Genomic DNA, 21,793 nt, shown 5'->3' with positions numbered 1-21,793 from the left:
GTTTGCATTTCCTTAATGACTACTTAAGTTGAATGCCTCAGATTTATTGGCTAATATAATTCTTATTAGCTGAATTGTGTCCCCCACAAATTCCCATGTTGAAGTTCTAACCCCTCAGTAACTCAGAATGTGACTATATTTGGAGATAGGACCTTTAAAGGTTAATTGAGGTCATATGGGTAGTCCCTGGTCCATTATGACTGTTGTCCTTAAGAAGAGAAAGGGACAACATGAATGCGTTGGCACAGAGGCAAGGACATGGGAGAATATAGCAAGGAGGCAACTTTTGCAAGCTAAGGACAGAGGTCTCAGGGGGGGAAAAAAATCAAACCTGCTGACACCTTGATCTTGGACTTCTATCCTCTAGAACTTTTAAAAAATAAATTTCTGTTGTTTAAGCTACCTAGTCTGTAGTATTTTTGTTATGACAGCCCTAGCAAACTAATACAATAGTCTCTTTTTTATAAAGAGACTTAGCATGACAGTCCTGGAAAACTTTTAGAAATAATTCAATAACTTTATGAATCTTACTTTAATTCCTATAAATCAATGTAACTTTAATTCATTATTTTAGAACTCAAGAATTTAAAATACCTACTTCCCAGACAAAGAGTATAAAAAAAATATTGGGACTACTAAATTTCCAAATGCCCAAATTAGCTAAGTACTATTCTTAGAGGGGAAAAGCAATTTATTTATTTATTTATTTATTTATTTTTAAATTTTTTAAAATTCTGTATTTATTATTCTGTGTTTTTTGACATTTATCTTGTTTGGTATTCTGAGGGAAAAGCAATTTATAAAAGAAATAACCAGATATACATTTCTGATACATATCTCTTTTAATAGCCATTTTGGAAATCTTGTGAATGGTATATGCAGAAGGCTTACTGGGAGTCAGTCACAGAGATACAAATGTCACTCTGAATTATAAACTAAAGTAATTAAGAGTTCTCACATGCTGTAGGAGTAAATGACATTGGCCTGGGTCCTCCGGGATTTATTGGTGGGAGGGGTGGCATGGTGGGAGGTGAGGATCTTGACTGTATCTTCACTTCCACAGGCGATCCAGGCATTGCTGGCACCCTTTTCTCAGGACCAACTGTAGAAAATAAAAGAAATAGAGGTCAGAGTTTTCTATAAAATAATAAAAATAGTGACAATAATTTGAAATACTAACATACCAGTATTTTCCTGGAGGACTGAGAAGAAAATGCTTAGTTTAACAGACTGAATAGTGGTCCCCAGAAAGATATCGAACCTCTTAATCCCTTGAATTGTAAATGTTTCTGTACTTGGAAAAAGGGTCTTTGAAAATGTAGTTAAAGATTTTGAGAGGAGGAGATAATCCTGGATTATCTGGTGCTCCAAATCCAATATAAATGAAACCTTCATAAGAAGAGCTGAAGAGATGCATAAACAAACAGAAGACAACGTGAAGACATAGTCACACAGAGAGGACACAGAGTGACAATGGAGGCATGGAATCGATTCTTCCTCTGAGGCCCCAGGAAAGAATCAGCCCTCCTGATACCTTCATTCTAGGCCAGTGATGGCGAACCTTTTGAGCTCGGCGTGTCAGCATTTTGAAAAACCCTAACTTAACTCTGGTGCCGTGTCACATATAGAAATTTTTTGATATTTACAACCATAGTAAAACAAAGACATATTTTTGATATTTAAATGCCATTTAACAAAGAAAAATCAACCAAAAAAATGAGTTCGCGTGTCACCTCTGACACGCGTGTCATAGGTACGCCATCACTGTTCTAGACCCTGGCCCCTGGACTATAAGAAGATTGTTGTTTAAGCCACCCAGACTGCAGGACTTTGCTACAACAATTCTAGAAAACTACAACAATGCAACAAGGTGAAGACTGAAAGTTAACAGTGAGGACAGTGGCTGGGAAAGAAAGAAACCAGTTTATAAATTCTGCTGATCCCAACTACATTCTGTATAACTTCTCTTTATGGATGAATCAAGTTAATAAGGGGGAAAAACTAATGGGGAACTATTTAGATCAGTAGGTGTCAACTGCATGGCATAGAAACAAATATAATCAGTTGTATATAAATTACTATGCATGAAGTACTAAATTTTTGTTGTTGTTGCTAATCCTCACCCAAGGATATTTTTCCATTGATTTTTAGAGTATGGAAGAGAGGGAGGGGGAGAAACATCTATAGAAATATTGATGTGAGAGAGAGACATTGATTGGTTGTCTTCTGCTAACAGGATAGAACCTGCAACCTAGGTACATGCCCTTGACTAGGAAAAAAAGCTGGACCCTTCAGTGTATGGGTGGACACTCTAACCAGCAAGCAACACTGTCCTGGGCTAAAGCACTAAATTTTTATACATATCAACTACTCTAATAGAAAAAAAAAAGTGGGTTCAACATCTGACATCAGGCATATAAATGTTGCTTATAATATCTGTTCAAAAAGATGAAAAGTAGAGATGATTCTAAACTAAGCACAGACTACTTCACCTATGAGGATAATACATAAGCAGTGTTTGATAACACCAGACAGCAACAAATTCCAGAAAAGATAAATTTGATAGATTATACTTAATGACATTAGAATTAGGTCTGAGCTCATATAAATAAGACTTGAGCCCTAGCTGGTTTGGCTCAGTGTACAGAGCATCGGCCTGCGGACTGAAGGGTCCCAGGTTTGATTCCGGTCAAGGGCACATGCCTGGGTTACGGGCTCGATCCCCAGTGTGGGGTGTGCAGGGGGCAGCCAATCAATGATTCTCTCTCATTGATGTTTTTCTCTCTCTCTCCCTTTCCCTTCCTCTCTGAAATGAATAAAAATTATTAAAAAAAGATTTGATTCTGAAGAGCAATATTTTAATATATTCAAAGTAATTTTCCACATTAAAGGGAATTTGTTATATACATGGTTAATAATAGAGCCAAGGCTACCATAATCATCTTTAAATTGAGCTATTTGCCTCTCAGTAATTCAAAGCTTTTCACTTAAGTTCCATGTACTTATTCTCCAATAAATCCAAGTAAAGTACAAGAAATGGACACCAAAGGTTCAAATGAGAATGTTAAATCGAAGATTTCTTTCAGTGGCATCACAGTTGTAAACACAATACATGACAAGGCAATAGGCACATCTTTGCACATTCATGCGCATGGTCTAATGAGGAAAATATCCCCAAATAATATTTTTAATGCTTCAGTTTGCCACATTTTTGGGAAGAAATATAACGAATACAGAAAGTCAATCAAGGAAGCAGTGCCCCTAAATTGCAAATTCCCCAACTAAAATGTGTAGCTCTCCAAGAGCCATGTGGGCAACACTCTGCCAGCCTTCCCCCTCTCTCTGTCCAGGACACTTTCTTTGTAAAATTGGTGGTTGTCCAGTCTGATGAGTGGACTAATGAGCTGTTGCGCTTGCCTTTTTCTTTTTTTTTTTTTTGCCTTTTTCTTTTTGACAGTATTTTCTCAATGCCCTTCAGAGAAAAGTTGACACATTTCCAGCACTTCCATCTGGGGCCCAGCTTTCTGGAGGATTGGGGGGTTGGGGGGGGGGGGGGATAGGGAAGGAAGGAACTGACAGTTGTCTCGCACTGTTATGTGTTGTGTATGGTGCGCAATAACCTAGAGGGTGCCTTTCTTCAGACCACCTGCCTTTACAGCAAGGGCGCCAAAGGCCTGAGGAAGGCTTAGCAATGAGATGTGTTTTAACATTCAGTACTTGGCAGAATGAAAAACTCAGAGCCGCCCAACTGCAGAATGCTAAATAATATACCAACTAAAAGCTTAGATACTGGGTAAAATGTAGCCCCCAGAGTACTATTTACAGATTAAAACTAACCATCTCTTGTTCAGGTCACTATTCACAAACCTGCAACACTAGTTCTTCCTCATGTTTCAAGCAATGAAAAAGCATGAGTACAGAGACTGAGAGATTTGCTGTGAATCCTCATTCTGTTACTAATGAATTTTTATCAAATAATTAAATATTTTTGGGCCTTATTTTCAACACTAGTAGCTCGGTGCATGGATTCATGCACATTGAAAGGAAATTAATTACAATAAATATTTTAATATCGCTATCCGCTCTTTCTCTATAATAGAAGTGTCAAAGATTAAAGAAAATTAGTAAAATGTATATGAAAATAATATATAAATTGATTAATAAATAATAACAACATGATATAACAACAACAAAGACATGATATAAAAACAACATTGATAAAAACAATGACTGGTAAATTGATTAAACTTATTCTAAAATATCCCTGTATACCACATTAACTGTAAAAACACTTTCAGAGTGCTTGACTAATTTCCCTTGTATTAGTCAAGGGAAGTATTTACAACTTTAACTTTAACGTCACACACTCTTCGAACTTGAGAGAAAGCAACATATAACTGACCATGTCCGAAAACGAGTTCAGGTAGGACTATTCCTACTCTGTCTAGAGTTTGTCCTTGTGATTTTTTTTTTTTTATTAAATCTTTATTGTTCAGATTATTACATTTGTTCCTCTTTTTTTCCCCCCATAACTCCCCTCCTTCCAGCTCCCACCCCACCCTCCGCCCTCACTCCCCACCCACTGTCCTCATCCATAGGTGCACGATTTTTGTCCAGTCTCTTCCCGCATCTGCCACACTCCTTTTCCCCCCAGGAATAGTCAGTCCATTCCCTTTCTATGTCCCTGATTCTATTATAATCACCAGTCCATTCTGTACATCAGATTATTTATTCACTTGATTCTTAGATTCACTTGTTGATAGATGCATATTTGTTGTTCATAATTTGTATCTTTACCTTTTTCTTCTTCTTCCTCTTCTTAAAGAATACCTTTTAGCATTTCATATAATACTGGTTTGGTGGTGATGAACTAACTCCTTTAGCTTTTCCTTATCTGTGAAGCTCTTTATCTGACCTTCAATTCTGAATGGTAGCTTTGCTGGATAAAGTAATCTTGGTTGTAGGTTCTTGGTATTCATCACTTTGAATATTTCTTGCCACTCCCCTCTGGCCTGCAAAGTTTCTGTTGAGAAATCAGCTGACAGTCATATGGGTATTCCTTTGTAGGTAACTGAGTTTCTTTCTCTTGCTGCTTTTAAGATTCTCTCTTTGTCTTTTGCTCTTGGCATTTTAATGATGATGTGTCTTGGTGTGGTCCTCTTTGGATTCCTTTTGTTTGGGGTTCTCTGCGCTTCCTGGACCTGTAAGTCTATTTCTTTCACCAGGTGGGGGAAGTTTTCTGTCATTATTTCTTCAAATAGGTTTTCAATATCTTGCTCTCTCTCATCTTCTGGTACCCCTATAATTCTGATGTTGGTGCGTCTGAAGCTGTCCCAGAGGCTCCTTACACTATCTTTGTATTTTTGGGTTCTTTTTTCATTTTGCTTTTCCGGTTGGGTGTTTTTTGCTTCTTCGCATTTCAAATCTTTGACTTGATTCTTGCGCTCCTCTGGTCTGCTGTTTGGAGCCTGTATAATATTGTTTATTTCAGTCAGTGTATGCTTACTTTCTAGTTGGTCCTTTATCACACCATCAAGGGTCTCATTAGATTTCCTGTACATCTCATCAAGTTTATCGACAGACTCTAGAAGCCTCTTGAGAGACCTCAAAAGTGTGGTTCTGAACTCAATATCCTCCCTTGATAGTTTTGTCCTGTTTCTTTGTCTCCGCATTTTTTACGCTTTCTTGGTACACCCCCTAGTGGTCTTTGTGCGCAGTCTTGTTGTAGTTAAGCCTTGATTGTTGTAGTTAATACTAGAGGGATCTGACCTCCAGGCCAACTGGCTGTGATAATCAGCTGTGTCTGCAGTGGAAGAACTTGTGTTCTCTAGGGAGGTGCTAATCTAGCCTTTGCCTGAGGCTATTCGGCAAATGCCTCTGTGCAGGGCTTGGGCAGGGCGGGTCCCACGGGATCAACAGGGCGGAGGAGGGAGCAGTTTTGGCTGCTCTCAGTCCGTCCCCAGGGGCTCTGCCTCTCTGTCCCAGCAACCGCTGCAAACCTCGGAGGGACCGTAGCCAGACAGTCCTGCTTCTCCTGTTTGAGTCTGGGTCCCTAGAGACTCGCCCAGATCTGGAGCTCAGAGTCTGAGGCTCCCTCCGGATTGAAACAGACAACCACGCCCTCAGCCACCAGCCCGTGCTGCGCGCACTCCGCATCTTAGTATTTTACTTCAGCACTGTGCCTCCTCTGATTCTCGGTTCCTCCTAGTTGTAGAACTTCCATTCAGCCAGCCTTCCTGTGGTTCTGGATGATGTCCGTTCCGTCTTTTAGTTGTATTTTTGAAGTGGTTGTTCGAGGCAGCAAACTCCGGTGTTAACCTATGCCGCCATCTTGGTTTCTCCCTTGTGATTTATTAATAGTCATTGCAAATGCTGGCATCACAGGAAACTGTCTTCGAATTAATTTAAATGGGAGGCCAGTCTCAGACGGGAACAAATCAATTCTTGGAATTAGAACAACGTCTCCTTCCACAGATCCTGTTAATACTTCAGCTTCGATTATGTTAGGTCGCAATCTTGTGATAATAAATCTAGCACCATTACAAAGACCCCATTTACTATTAAGATTTCTCAGTAGCATGATGATTGCACCTACTTTCCATTTTAATTTATGACATGGCATTCCCGAAGGAGTAATGCTATTAAGAAATTCGATGGAAACATTTTCATTTTCGGCATCATCTGCCGAATCAATGGAATCATCACACAAATAGGTGTGAAAATCTCCATTGAGTATATCGAAAATTTCTTCATTTAATTTATGAACATGCTCATTTTTTGGACAAAGAATCACATGTTTAGATAGATTTTTAATATTATCTATAGATGTACTATTTCCAAAGGTAGCTTTAACAATAGATCTGTTACAAATCATTTCACAGGGGATTTCAATAATATCCATCCTGAGAGCTTTATATGTACTGCGCATGCGTAAGTCAACATTTATTTTTAAACTAGAGGCCCAGTGCACGAAATTTGTGCGGGGGAGGGGGGGGTGTCCCTCAGCCCAGCTTGCACCCTCTCCAATCTGGGACCCCTCAAGGGATGTCCGACTGCCCTCTCACAATCCAGGACTGCTGGCTCCCAACTGCTCGCCTGCCTGCCTGCCTGATTGGCCCTAACCACTCCCCTGCCAGCCTGATTGATGCTTAACTGATCCCCTGCTGGCCTGATTGCCCCTAACTGCCCTCCCCTGCAAGCCTGGTCCCCCCCAACTGCCCTCCCTTACAGGCCTGGGACCCCCCAACTGCCCTCCCCTGCAGGCCTGGGACCCCCCAACTGCCCTCCCCTGCAGGCCTGGGACCTCCCCAACTACCCTCCTCTGCCGGCCTGGTCACCCTTAACTGTCCTCCCTTGCAGGCCATCTTGTGTCCACATGGGGGTGGCCATCTTGTGTGTTGGAGTGATGGTCAATTTGCATATTATTCTTTTATTAGATAGGATTGCCAGTGTGTGTCATATATACCAGCCGGCTGGTCGGTCAGACGGTCAATCACTTAGCCTTTTATATATATAGACTAGAGGCCTGGTGCACGAAATTCGTGCACTGGGGATGGGTGGGGGGTCCCTTAGCCCAGCATGTGCCCTCTTGCAGTTCGGGACCCCTCCCTTGTTACTGCCCACCTGCTTGCTGCTTCCTACCGCTTGGTTTGCTGCTCCTTCATGCTGCCACGAAGGCTTTGGGTCTGCTGGGTGCCGGGCCTGCGGGTTTGTGTCTCTGATACCCCCAGCAGCCCCAGTACCTTGATGGCGGGGCTTGGGGCTGCGGGTCTTTGATCAGGGCCCCAGCAGCCCCAGCACCAAGGTGGCGGGCCTTGGGGCTGCTGGGTACGGGCCCCCCGTTGCGTGTTTGTGTCTTCTATCAGGCCCCCAGTAGCCCCAGCAGCCCCAGCACCATCTAAATAACTTAAGGGAAACTTTATTTAGTCTTCTTTTAAAAGCAATCTAGTTTAAAAATGAGTTGCAGTTAAGACAGAACAAAGAACATGGTACCTAAGAGTGAGATAGACTGACAGAGGAGAGGCTGGGCACTGGTCAGGGGCTTACATGCCAACTGTTCTACACCTGGGAAATGATGTAAAATCGGTTTCTTTAGTTTTCTGCTTAATGGTCTTCTCCAGCACTGAGGTCAGAGGAGCCGCCTTCCAGCCCGAAGACTGCTTCTCAGAGTCGAAAATTTCGCCATAGGCCTCTGCCTAGGACAGGACCTCTGAACCCCCAGGGTGCATAAACACACAGGGCTTCCATCAGGCTTCGCTGATCCAGGCGGCCGGGAGGCCTCTCGGCTCCGCTGATCCAGGTGGCCGGGAGGCCTCTCGGCTCCGTTGATTCCGGGGCCGGGAGGCCTCTGGGCTCCGCTGATCCCTGGGCAGTGAGGCCTCTCTGCTCTGTGGCTTCAGGGCTGTTTGGCTTCGCTCTACCGCTTGCAGCCTGAGTATGCAGATTAACCGCCATCTTTTAGCTTCTATAATTGAAACATTGTATCTTTTGGAGCTGTTGCTTCAGGAGTTCAGAGCCCAGCAGCTGCAGGCGGGAACCTTGGTTTCCTCTATCGCTGGGGCAACCAAGCATCCTGTTTTCAGCTGCCTGGCTGCTGGCCGCCATCTTGGCTGACAGTTAATTTGCATATACTCACTGATTAGCCAATGAAAAGGGTAGCGGTCGTACGCTAATTACCATGTTTCTCTTTTATTAGTGTAGATATGTAAAGTGAGTGATAAAACCTACCTGGCAGGAAAGATTTAAGGATTAGAGATAATGTTTAGACTAGTGCTAGGTAAAAAGAAGGTACTCAATACACAGCAAGGATGATTAGAAAACACGAAGACCAGTGTCAAGTTCTGATCTTGCCATTTAACTAGCCATGTGAATATGCCCAAGTTAATATTAACATTTGTTTTCCATGGGAAAACAGGTTTACTATCAACAATATTAATCCATCTAATGTCAGAGATGTTACATGGAATGATCCAAAACTCAGCAGTTATAAAAGCACCAAATACAATGTAAGATGGTATTTTTGTTGGAGGTTAGGTACCACTGAGATGTTTATCAATGCTGAGTTTTTGGGTAGAAGAAGATATGGTCAAATGCTCCTGATTATCATCACTGAGAAAAATGAGCCGAATATAGATCTTTCAGATGCATATAGTACAGCAATCCTGATCATTCCAAGCAGGTTGACCAAGGAAAACCACATTTCTTTCTTTTTTTAAAAAATATATTTTTATTGAATTCAAAGACGAAGGGAGAGGGAGAGAGAGATAGAAACATCAACGATGAGAGAGAATCACTGATTGGCTGCCTCCTGCATACCCCACAATGGGGATCAAACCCGTAACTCGGGCAAGTGCCCTGACCAGGAATCAAACCATGACCTCCTGGTTCATAGGTCGACATTCAACCACTGAGCCACATCAGCTGGGCAAAACCACATTTCTGTAAAACAAATCAGACTCCTAACTAAAAAACAATTGGGAAGTTTTAAAGAGAATGATCTTTGGAGGCAGAGGCTGAAGGTAGATAATTTTGTTTTTTTTGTATGTATAAGCATACATTTATATGGTTCAAAATCAATATAAAAAGAAATATTCCTTGCCTGTGTCCCTACATACTCCACCCCATAGGTAACCATTTTAATCGGTTTCTTGTGTATCCTTCCATTCTTTCTTGGTACAAATGAGCAAACATAAATATAAATTCTTATCCCAGCCCAGCTGGTATAGCTCAGTGGTTGATTTTGACCTATGAACAGGAGGTCATGGTTCGATTCCTGGTCAGGGCACATGCCTGGGTTGCAGGCTCGATCACCAGTGTGAGGTGTGCGGGAGGCAGCCAATCAATGATTCTCATCATTGATGCTTCTATCTTTTTCCCTTTCCTTCCCTCTCTGAAATCAATTAAAAAATATATTTTAAAAAATTCTTATCCCACTCCCCATGTATATACAAAGATAACATAATTACATTAAACTGAATGCTCCCAATAATGGCCTCTCTTGTAGCAATCCCTTTTGCAATACATCAGGAAGTGGGTTCTATTCCTATCTTCTAAACCAAACTTTGGTAATATGATGGAAGTGTGATGGAAGTGACTGAGTGCCAGTTCTAGGCCTGTCTTGGAATCCTGGTTCTGCCATTAAAGCAAATTCCGACTAGTCTGCTAGACGATGAGACCACATGGAGCAGAGAGAGATGAGCTGTACCAGCTAAAGCCAGCTGGTCCCCAAACATGTAAGAGCCTAACATAATGAGTCTGATCTGCAGCTAGCTGACTGAAGACATGTGAATGAGTAAGCACAACCAAAAGCAGAAATGTTTGACTCATAAGCAAAAAATAAATAAAAATAAAAAATGAAAAGTTTATTGTTTTAGGCCACTAAGTTTTAGCATGCTTTGCTATAGAGTAACCGACCAACAGCAACTAACTAATCTATACCTATACAATTGTGGGTGGTTATTGACTTTTACTCCATATTCAGATTCAATTGCTCCTTGGTTTTTTGTTGTTCTTGTTTTGTTTTATAATTTTATAATATGTCCTAAAATTCTTAATTCCATAACCTTAAAAAAGATGCATAATATTTCATTGTGAATATACCATAGTTTATTTGCTCAATCCCCTATTGATGGATAACTGGATTGTTTTCAATCATTTATAGCTGAATTTTGAGGCTCTCCAGATCCCATGCTACTGACTGCCCTCTATTTGCCAGGTTTGAAGAAAAAGATAAAAGAAGACAGAATCCTAAATAATGGGAAAAGCAGATATATTCAAATGTGTACAAAAGTACTCAGAAAATAAAGAAGTAGAAATGTTACTCTCTATGAACTCCACAGAAGTCTTTACAGACCATTAAATAATTCAATAAGAAGGCTAACATGGGCTTTCCAGGCAGCACATAGGGAGAAAAGCCTGAAGACTATAGATATACTTTAAATAGTGCACCTAAAGATCAGAACCCAGTGGGGAAAAATCAAGAAAAAATTCCCTTGACCACAGCACCTCTTTAATCATTGCCAAGGGTAGGTAAATGTTCTGGAGTAATTATCAGACGAGAAGCATTTCCAACATTGACCATTCTAATTTGCTATAGAGGAAAGAGCACCAAAATACTATTGCACAAGGGCTGATAAGGCTGGTAAACTGATTATTGGCAAAGCACATGTTTCTCTTCCTTGTAGCTCTAAAACAAACCTGAGAACATATCCAACTTTTTTAACAACAGGCCGGCGTCATATGCAGAGACAGCCAGGAATAGCTGTTTACAATGACAAATAATTTATCATTCAACAAAAATTGAGGCATAAGAACTCACGCAGAGAAATTACCAGAAAATATTTTACAAGGGACATTAAAATAAATTAATGCTTTGCTGTATACTAACAATGCAGATCAAATTTTTTTTTCCCATTCCACATTTATAAATACTTTGTGGAAGATTATTTTATCTAATACATCCCTATTATTCAAGGATCAATAAATTTTTTTTCTGCAAAGGGGAAGACAGTAAATATTTTTAGCATTGTGGACCATTGGTCTCTCACAACTATATAACTCTACTGTTGTAGCATGCTCTAGACCAGCAATTTTTAACCCTTTTTCTCATGGAACACATAAACTACTAAAATTCTGTGGCACACCACAAAATATATTCTATTTTTTGCCAATCTAACAATAACAAAAAAATAGGTATAGTTTTTATTTGTTTACAGCGGGCAGCTAGTGTCTTGGCTGCTGTCAGTTTTTAATCTGACAATCTAAGGGAAAAGAGATCAGTGCCCCTGACTAAACAGTCAGGTATTGCATGTTTTAAAAATTCTTCTGGCACGCCAGTGTGTCATGGGCACACTGGCTAAAAATCACTGCTCTAGATAATATACAAACGAATGGTCTTGGCTGTGTTCCAATAAAACTTTATTTACAAAAATAGAGGGTGGTCCATAGTTTAATCAGTAGTCCATAGTTTATGGCTAATTAAAAAACTGGAAAAATTCAAATGTCTAATTCTTACTTTATTTCTATGCCTATAAAATTTAATTTGTAACATATAATGAAGTGGTTCACCTGAATAACATTTTTTCTTTTCTTAACACTGGATATAATGCTCAGTGGTTAGAGTGTCAGCCCACAGACCGAAGGATCGCAGGTTCGATTGCCGGTCAAGGGCACATACCTGGGTTGCAGGTTCAATCCCCAGCCCAAGTCAGGCTCGAGTTGAGGCAACAAATCCATGTATCTCTCACATCGATGTCTCTCTCTTTCTCCTCTCCCCTTCCACTATCTCTAAAAATCAATGGGGAAAAATACTCTCCACTGAGAATTAACAAAAAAATAAAATAAAATAAAAGACTGGATATAAAGAGACCTTTACTAATTGACCAGGAAGAAAATAATACACAGGTGGAGAACCAAGATGGTGGCATAAGGTACAGACCTGTGTGTGCTGCCTCCCACAACAACATTGAAAATACCAACTATAAGACAAAACAGCTATCATTCAAAACCATGGGAAAGCTGGCCCAGTGGAAGTTCTACAACTGGAAGGAAAGAAAGAAGAGCATTGAGACTGAGTAGGATATGCAGAGGCACCAAGAACAGAGGTACGGAGTCGCACGCCAGGCGGGCTGCAACTGGATGCGCGGTTTTTTTCAATCGGAAGGGATTACAAACTCTCGAATCCACTGAGCTTGTTTGGGGCGGGATTCTGAAGTCCCAGACCCCTACCAGGAGAGTCGGGATGGCCTTGCAGGAGGTCGGAAAGCGAGGGCAGCTTTCTCACGGAGCTGCTTGCCGGCACTCGGGGACGTGCTGTTTGCTCCGCCCTGGTGATTCCCTGAGACCCTGCCCTACTCAATTTACATCCCTGCCCAAGCTGTGCAAGTGGCACAAAAGGAACCACCTGCGCTTTTGCAGCTTAACCCAACAAACTGCAGATTTAAACTCCTCACACCCATAAGGGACACACTCAAGAAGCAGAATCAGGTTCGGAGGAAGCCAGAACCGGACCCAGCTGGGCCGGCAACATGGAACCGCTATACCAGCAAATGCACAAACAGGTCCGCCAGATCCAGTCTCACATGGGACGCTGGGAGACGGCAGACAAGCAGTCTGTGCACTAAGTAGAAAACGAAATCCAAGCAAGCATACCAGATATTCAGCCAGCAAGAACGCCTGGAGATTTTGTCCAGCAAGGAGCCTCCCAACAAAAGACAGAATGCCTAACTTCGTGTTGACCAGTTAAAGTATAATGTCCAGCACCTGTAGACTGCTCTCAGAAACTTCCAACATCGGCGATACGCAAGGGAGCAGCAGGAGAGACAGAGAGAGGAGCTTCTGTCTCGCACCTTCACTCCCAACGTGGGATGCGGCGCCCCCTGCGAGGCTGCGCTGGCCCCTGCGAGGCTGAGACGGCCCCGGTGAGGCTGAGACAGCCCCTGTGAGGCTGAGACGGTCCCTGTGAGGCTGTGATGGTCCCTGAGAGGCTGCAACGGCCCCTGTGAGGTTGAGACGGTCCCTGTGAGGCCGAACACAGGGACACGTCGCCGATGGAAATAGCTACATTTTCCATGTGTATGACCTGGCAACAAAAAGCATACACCTATGGATGAGGACAGTGCGGGGAGTAAGGGCAGAGGGTGGGGTGGGAACTGGGTGGAGGGGAGCTATGGGGGGAAACAAGGGGAACAACTGTAATAATCTGAATAAAGATTTATTTAAAAAAATAACACAAAAAACAGAAAAAAATATTTAAAGACAATACTAATAACATGAAGTCAGAGCTGAGGGGTAGCAAAGATAAGGCTAGTTATCTGATGTTCTTCCAAAAATCAGACAGATCTAAGAGAACTTCAAAAATGACTAGCATACCTGTGAAAAATCACTTGTTTCATTGTTATGATAATTTAGTCATTCCCTTTTTCTCTTCTACCAATGCCATCTGATATAATTCTAACAACTCTATAATAACAAACAATCCAATTAAAAATATATTTTTATTGACTTTAGGAGAGAGAAGAAGGGAGGGAGAGGAAGAGGGAGAGGAACTGAACTGGATTATGCCCAACCAACTGACCCACACCGGCCAGAGCACAAACAACCCAATTTAAAGAATAAGGGAAAAAGACATAAAAAATACAATTCTCAAAAGCAGGTGTAGAAATGGCTGAAAAAGACATAAGAAAATACTTGACATACTTAAGTCATCAAAGAAAACCTAAAACACATCAACAAAAAAGAACAAACTACATACACACACAATAACGGATGGATGTCAAAAGCATTAGGCTAAAGATGCCAGATACACAAAAGCTACATACTGCATTATCCAATTTATCTAAACTTCAGACAAGATAAAAATTAGTGACAAAATGCAGATCAGTGGCTGCTTGGGACTGAAGGGAAAAAATGATTATGAAGGGGGATATGGAGGACATAATAAATCTTTTTATGGTGATGGAACTCTTCTACATTTTGATTGCAATGGTACTAAGAACTTTATACAACAGCTAAAAGTCAAACTATATACATAAAATGGGCGAATTTTACTATATATAAATTATACCACAATAAAGCTGACCACTGGGTACACTGGCTCTTGGATCTCTAAGGAGGTGCTAATTTAGCCTCTGCCTGAGGCTACCCAGCAGGAGCTATGGAGAGATCTGCAGATTCCTCTTCTTTGTTTGGGGTTTGGAGGTGCCCAGATGAGGCCCAGCTGTGAAGCAGTGCAAGCTGCTGTGGGGCCTTGGGCCTTCTTTTGGATGTTCTGGGTCTCTCTGACCCAGCTGCAGTTTGTTAGGTAATTTTAGATTGCAAAGGGCCAGGTCATTCATATGCAAAAGCCTCTGTGCACAGCTTGGGTGAGGTCTCAGGGAATCAACCTGGGGGAGCAAACAGCTATGGCTGATCCTCAGCTCTGTCCTAAGAAGCCCCGGGTCTCAGTGTCCCGGCGGTAATCGCTGCAAGCACCCCTGAAAGAAAGCCGCCCTCGAGTTCTGCCCAATGCCAGACAGTCCAGTTTCTCCCTGTATGAGTCTGGGTCCCCAGAGACTCACCCAGAACTGGAGTTCAGAGCAGTTGGGAGCTTGAGACTCCCTCCCGACTGAAAAAGACAACCGCGTCCTCAGTTGCCAGCCCTTTCTATGGAGCCTCCATACCTCGGCACTTTACTTTCGCACCTCCTCTGAGTCTCTTCCCCACCTCCTCTGAGTGTGCTTTTCTCTTTCCTTCTAGTTGTAGAATTTCCACTCAGCCAGCCTTCCTGTGGTTCTGGATGGTGTCCGTTTTGTCTTTTAGTTGTATTTTTGAAGTGGTTGTGTGAGGCAGCAATTTCCGGTGTTTACCTATGCCGCCATCTTGGTTTCCCCCTCTAAAATGTCATACTTATTGGTGAAATATTAAAAGTGCTGCCTTTCAACTCAGAAAGAAGATAAAGATGCCCAGTATCTACTCAACATTTACTTAAGAGTCAAGCTAGAACAGCAGGACAGTTAAAAAGAAAAAAAAAGGAAGAAATAGCCTGGCCCACATGGCTCAATGGTTGAGCATTGACCCACGCACCAAGAGATCACCTGTTTGATTCCTGGTCACGGCACATTCCCGGGTTTTGGGCTCAATCCCCTGTAGGGGGCATGTAGGGGGCAGCCAGTCCATGTTCTCTCTCATCCATGTTTCTCTCTCTCTTTTCTCCTCCCTTCCTCTCTAAAATCAATAAGAACATATTTTTTAAAAGAAGAAAATGAAAGAAATAAACTTATCATTTTGTACATACAAGATGACTTTATAGAAAACCAAAATAATCTATCACCCAAGTATTAGAATTAATACGTAAGTTCAACAAGGTTGCTAGATCAAAGCCCAATCTTTTAAAAATTAGTTGCATTCCAGCCCTGGCCGGTTTGGCTCAGTAGAGCATCAGCCTGTGGACCAAAGGGTCGTGGGTACAATTCCAGGTCAAGGGCACATACTTGGGATGCAGGCTCAATTCCCAGATCCCCAGTCAGGGCATCTACAGAAGGCAACTGATCAATGTTTCTTTCTCTTTGTCTTTTCTTTCTCTCTCCTTCTCTCTAAGCATGTCCTCAGGTAAGAACAAAAATAAGCAAGGAAATAATAAACAACATATTCAGGATAATGACTATGGCAAAGGAAAGGAAAGGGATAGAATCAGACAGTTACAAATTATAGTTCTAATGTTTCGCTTCTTTAAAAGCTCTGAAGCAAAATATTAGACAAAACATTAAAATCTGACAAGCTAAAAGTGGGTACATGAGTGTTTGTTATACTGTGCTTTCTTCTTATTTTGTAAGCTTGAAATATGTCATAAGAAAAGATCACTGGCTACAGTGGGGAAAATAGTGAGATCATAGTGCAGGCAAAGACTACTTACAAGGTTGTTATAGTGAGAAATGATTGTGACCTGAGATAGGGAGTACCAATAGGAATGGTAAAAGGGGGTTGGATTTCAGAGATATTCAGTTAGAACAGGATAGAGTTAGAAAAGGATTTGTTGACTGATTAGATGTGGAAGATAAATTGGGGTAACATCTGGAATTACTGACTGAGATAGTGGCAAGTAGAGAGCTATGTTGGAGGGGAGAGATGAAGAGTTCCATATGTATTGAACATACTGCTTTCATGATGCCTCTGTGATAGCCAAGAGGATGTTCTAGTTGATAAATTCAGAAGTCTGGTGTTGAAAAGAATAGTCTGGTCTAAAATTGTGAGTTATTAGTATAAAAATAAGAAAATTTTGGCTATGAGAAGTTAAAAAGATGTTATGTTTCAAAAACAAATAAAATGAATTATGCCTGATTTTTTCCCCTATTGACTTTTACTCCATATTCAGTGTTAAGAATGGATAGTTAACTATTATACACTAAATATCTGTTCATACTTTAATAGTTTATTCAATTCTTCTTCTTCAAGCTATTAGTTTTTTTAGATTAGTTGTAAAGTCAGATATTTATAACATGTTTACAAGCCCCTAACTCTCATTATTTCCCACCTTCTGCAATTTGTCTATACTGTTCCACAGAAAATTTTGCTTTGCATTTCTCTGCAGATGCTTTCTGTTCCCAATTCTAGAGAGCCAGGCTCAGCTAACCATGGCCACCTTCATTCTAAACCAATGCCCTTTTAGGATAATTCCACTCACAGGGAAAGTATAAGACAGGAAAGAAGGACAGAAAAAGGGATATGGTAAGAAAGGTGTTATTTTCATAAACTGGAATTTTTAAAAATAGTTATTTTTATGACTTTTTTTATTAGTTTGTTAGAGATGCCTTAAGAAAGTATCACACACTGGTTAGCTTAAATTACAGAATCTATTTTCTCAAAATTTTGGAAGGCAGAGGTGTTGAAAGGACTGGTTTCTTCTATGGCCTCTCTCTTTAGCCTGTGGGTGGCTGTCTTCTCCCTGTGTCTTCATACATAATCTATATCCAAATTTCCTCTTCTTATAAGGACATCCAGTCATATTGACCCACCCTAATGATTTCCTTTTAATTTAATTGCTGCATTGAAGACTCTATCTTCAAATTCAGTCACATTCTGAGGTTCTGGGGTATTAAGACTTCAACATATAAATTTGTAGGGAACACAATTAAGCCCAATAGTGGGGGTGGGGATGATGAAGAAAGCAGATTAAGGAGGTTGACCAGATTTTCCTGAATTGAATTTTAGTATTCTCTCATTCATTCATTCAAAAATAGCTGAGTAATTACAAGATATCTTACTGCTGAGGATAGACAGTAAATAAAACAAAAGTAAGTAAAAGATAGAGCTCAAGGAACAATTCTGCAGTTTTTAGCTTGGAAGAATGGAGTTGCCATCTACTGAGAAGGGTGAAAATATGAAAGGAAAATGGGTGGAGGGGTAATTAGAGACCAGGACTAAATTTAAAATGCCTAGCAGATATTCAAATGGGGATGTTGGAATAGGCAGCTGGATATAAAAGTAGAGAGATGAGGCCTGGGGTGGGAAAGTCTGAGCTCCTGATTAAATGTTGTCAACTGATGAAAATATTGATGCTATTTAAAGCCTGAAACTGGGTTATCTTAGAGGAAGTGAGTATAGAATAAAGGTTCAAGGACTGATATTCAGGTACTCCAATTTTTAGGGATCAAAGAAAGTGAGGGAAAAAAAAAAACTAAAACTAAATAAATAATAAATAAATAAATAGATAGATAGATAGATAGATAGAGTTTGATCCTGGCCTGTGTGGTTGAGCAGTGACCCATGCACTAGGAGGTCAATGGTTTGATTCCCAGTCAGGGAATATGCCCACGTTTCAGGCTCAATCCCCAGCATGGGGCGAGCAGGAGGCAGCCTATCGATGCTGATGCATTGATGTTTCTATCACTCTCTCCCTCCTCCTTCCCTTCTAAAATAAATTAAAAAATATTTAAAAGAAAAGAAAATGGTTATGAAGGAGACATTAACCTTAAAAAAAAAAAAAAAAAGATTGAAAATGAGCGGTCCTTTGCTTCTTGGTGAGCCTGGCTAGAGGTTCATCAATCTTGTTTATCCTTTCAAAGAACCAGCTCTTGGTTTCATTGATCTTTGGCATTGTTTTTTTGGTCTCTATGTCATTTATTTCTGCTCTGATCTTTATTATCTCCTTCCTTCTGCTCACTCTGGGATTTTCTTGTTGCTCTCTTTCTAATTCTTTAAGTTGTAGAGTTAGAAGATTTACTACCATTTTTTCTTGTTTTTTGAGGTAGGCCTGTAGAGCTATAAACTTCCCTCTCAGGACTGCTTTTCATTGTGTCCCACAGATTTTGGATTGTTGTATTTTCATTGTCATTCATTTCCAGGTTGTTTCTGATTTCTTCTTTGATCTCTTTGGTAACCCAATCATTGTTTAATAGCATGCTATTCAGCTTCCAAGTGTTTGAATTTTTTGGATTGTACTTATTGGTTTCTTTCTTTTTCTTTTTTTAAAAAAAATATATTTTATTGATTTTTTAGAGAGGAAGGGAGAGAGAGAGTTAGGAACATCAATGAGAGAGAAACATCAATCAGCTGCCTCCTGCACACCTCCTACTGGGGATGTGCCTGCAACCAAGGTACATGCCCTTGACCGGAATTGAACCTGGGACCTTTCAGTCCGCAGGCCGACGCTCTATCCACTGCGCCAAACCGGTCAGGGCTATTGATTTATTTCTAATATTATGCCACTGTGGTCTAAGAAGATGCCTGATATGATTTCAATCTTCTTGAATTTGGAGAGACTTTGCCTTTGACCCAATATGTGGTCTATCTTTAAAAATGTTCCATGTGCACTTGAGAAGAACGTATATTCCGTGGTTTTGGGGTAAAATGTTCTGAAGATGTCAATTAAGTCCATCTGATCTAGTGAGTCATTTAGGATTGCTGTTTCTTTGCTGATTTTTTTTTCCTTTGCTGATTTTTTTGTCTAGTGGATTTATCCAGTGATGTCAGTGGGGTATTAAAGTCCCTTACTATGATTGTATTGTTGTCGATCTCTCCCTTGGTATCTACCAGAAGTTTTTTTAATGTATTTGGGTGCTCCTGCATTAGGTGCATATTTGTTTATCAGGGTTATATTCTCTTGTTGTATCAATCCCTTTAGTATTATGAAGTGGCCTTCCTTATCTTTATCACTTGTTATGGCCTTCACTTTGAGGTCTATTTTGTCAGATATAAATATTGCTACCCCAGCATTTTTTTCATTTCCATTTGCCTGAAAGATATTTTTCCATCCCTTCACTTTCTGTCTGTGTGAGTCCCTTGTTCTGAGGTGGGTCTCTTGTAGACAGCATATATATGGATCATGTTTTTTTACATTTAGCCACTCGATGTCTTTTGGAGCATTTAGTCAGTTTACATTTAAAGTTACTATTGATAGGTACTTGTTTGTAGCCATTTTTATTTTTTGTGCCTGTGTTCCTTCTTCCTTTTTTATGTCTTCTTTTTACACCAGTCTCTTTAGCATTTCTTATATTGCTGGCTTGGTAGTGATAAACTCCCTTAGGCTTTTTTTGTCTGGGGGAGTGTGTGTGTGTGTGGGGGACAATGAAGGAATACGTACACATATGTAACACCTTAATCAATAAAGAAAAAAATTAAAAAAATAAAATAAAAATAAAAACATCTAAAAAAAATGAGCGGTCCTATTTTAAGTCATTATGCAGTGTACCTGAAACTTACATAGAGCTGTATGTCAATTATACCAATAAAACTGAAAAGGAATTTTTAAAAAGAAAGAAAATAAGCAGCCAAGAAAATTGGGGGGGGGGGGGGGGGGGGGCGTGAACCCAAAAGCCAAGTAGCAGGCCCTCTTGATTTCAAGATGAAATATATAAATATTCACATAGGAATACATTCTAGCTGTTTAGGTTATTATAGGGATTAGGCCTATGGTTAAGAAAATATCTTTAAAAACCAATTATTTTAAAAATTTCGCTTTTGTCAAAGTATCAGCAAACAAGAATATAATTACAAAGAAGGTTAGAACAAATATATTATTTGTAGCAAAGGATACAAAAGCATTTTAAGAGACTACACACAAATCTCACTCCAGAGTTTAATTGGGACAAAACAAGTATAATGGCTAAAGTACCTTAGGCCAAATAAAACAGTTAATATAAAATTTTCCTTCCTCCCCCAATTTAAGACTATCTCTTAGCTGAAACAGAACATATAGAAAATATGAAAAAGCTTATATGCAGCAAAACATAAGATGAAAAAGGAAGTTTGACAAGTAGACCAAATTGTAGACCAGCTGGATATTTATGTCCTAAAGAGTCAAAGGCAGGCTTATGTAGAATACAGAACATTGGACATGAAACTAAAATATCTGACTGAATCCTGATTGTTCTGCCAACTTGTCAGCTGGGGGCTCTTCGGCAAGTCACTCCAGAGCCTTGCGTATCTCATCTAAAACACGGAGGGGGGGAGGGGAAAGATGTTGAAAGACCAATAAAGTAACAACTAAGAAAGTACTCTGTTATACTATTAAAGTATAAGATATTAGATAGCTATCCATCAGAAATGTATTAACAATCAGTATCCACTAATATGCTGAAAGTAACTTAAGGATCTCTTCCAATGTTAATGATTTTAATATTTAAAGATATGTTGTAATTGCCTGCCAACATCAAAACCCTGTTGATAACCTTAATGCAAGTTAAAAGCAGCAGCCACACAGCTAGCTGACTTGATAACGTAAATAGGCAAAAGTGAAATATGGATTGTTGCTTCCCAGCTCCAGCAAATGTTTATTTGGAATAATATATTATCTATTTCCAAATGCACACCATCTGTTTCAAGTCCCCACCAAGTTAATATTTCTCACATGAACAGAAATGACTTAAAATTACATTTGATTAGCATCTTGCCTTTTTATGGAGGTTATCCCTACCCACAATCTCAATCTATTGAATCTCAACCTCTTAACATTGTGCAGCATTACTGCTTTGGCCAAACATATTTAGTCAAAGTCAGATAACTCAGAGAATTGAGGCTGTCAGAAAATAATTCTAGTCCTTCTTAGTCAAATGGATTCCTTCTTACATTTTTTTTCTGGAGACAGGGAGAAATGATAAAATTTCTCACAGCTTTCCTACGATTCAAAACTAGGTCTCTCTGGTTTCATTTACTGATGCATCTGTGCTACAACTTCTCTGGAACACAGAACCTTCAAGAATAATACTTTAGTAAATCCTGACAGGTCAACTCTAAATATATCACAATAATATCACTTATCCATCTCCACTGTTCTACTTTAGCTCAAGTCACTGTCATCTCTCACCTGTACTACTACAGC

General features: G+C 40.2%; 1 protein-coding gene across 3 annotated transcripts in view; it reads right to left on the bottom strand.

Moving 5' to 3' along the window:
• CBFA2T2 (CBFA2/RUNX1 partner transcriptional co-repressor 2) overlaps positions 1-21,793 on the bottom strand; it is a 150,627-nt gene that overhangs the window by 38,121 nt on the left and 90,713 nt on the right. For all 3 annotated transcript variants that reach the window (XM_070420152.1, XM_070420153.1, XM_070420154.1), the window contains exon 2: positions 959-1,102. In XM_070420152.1, the coding sequence (XP_070276253.1) occupies positions 959-1,102 (144 nt within the window). The remainder of the gene's footprint in view (positions 1-958; positions 1,103-21,793) is intronic.

Source organism: Myotis yumanensis, unplaced genomic scaffold, assembly GCF_028538775.1.
Source record: "Myotis yumanensis isolate MYYU_CA2020_CCGP unplaced genomic scaffold, mMyoYum1.0.hap1 SCAF_7, whole genome shotgun sequence".
NCBI lineage: Eukaryota > Metazoa > Chordata > Mammalia > Chiroptera > Vespertilionidae > Myotis > Myotis yumanensis.
This window is presented reverse-complemented; position numbering and strand designations above follow the sequence as displayed.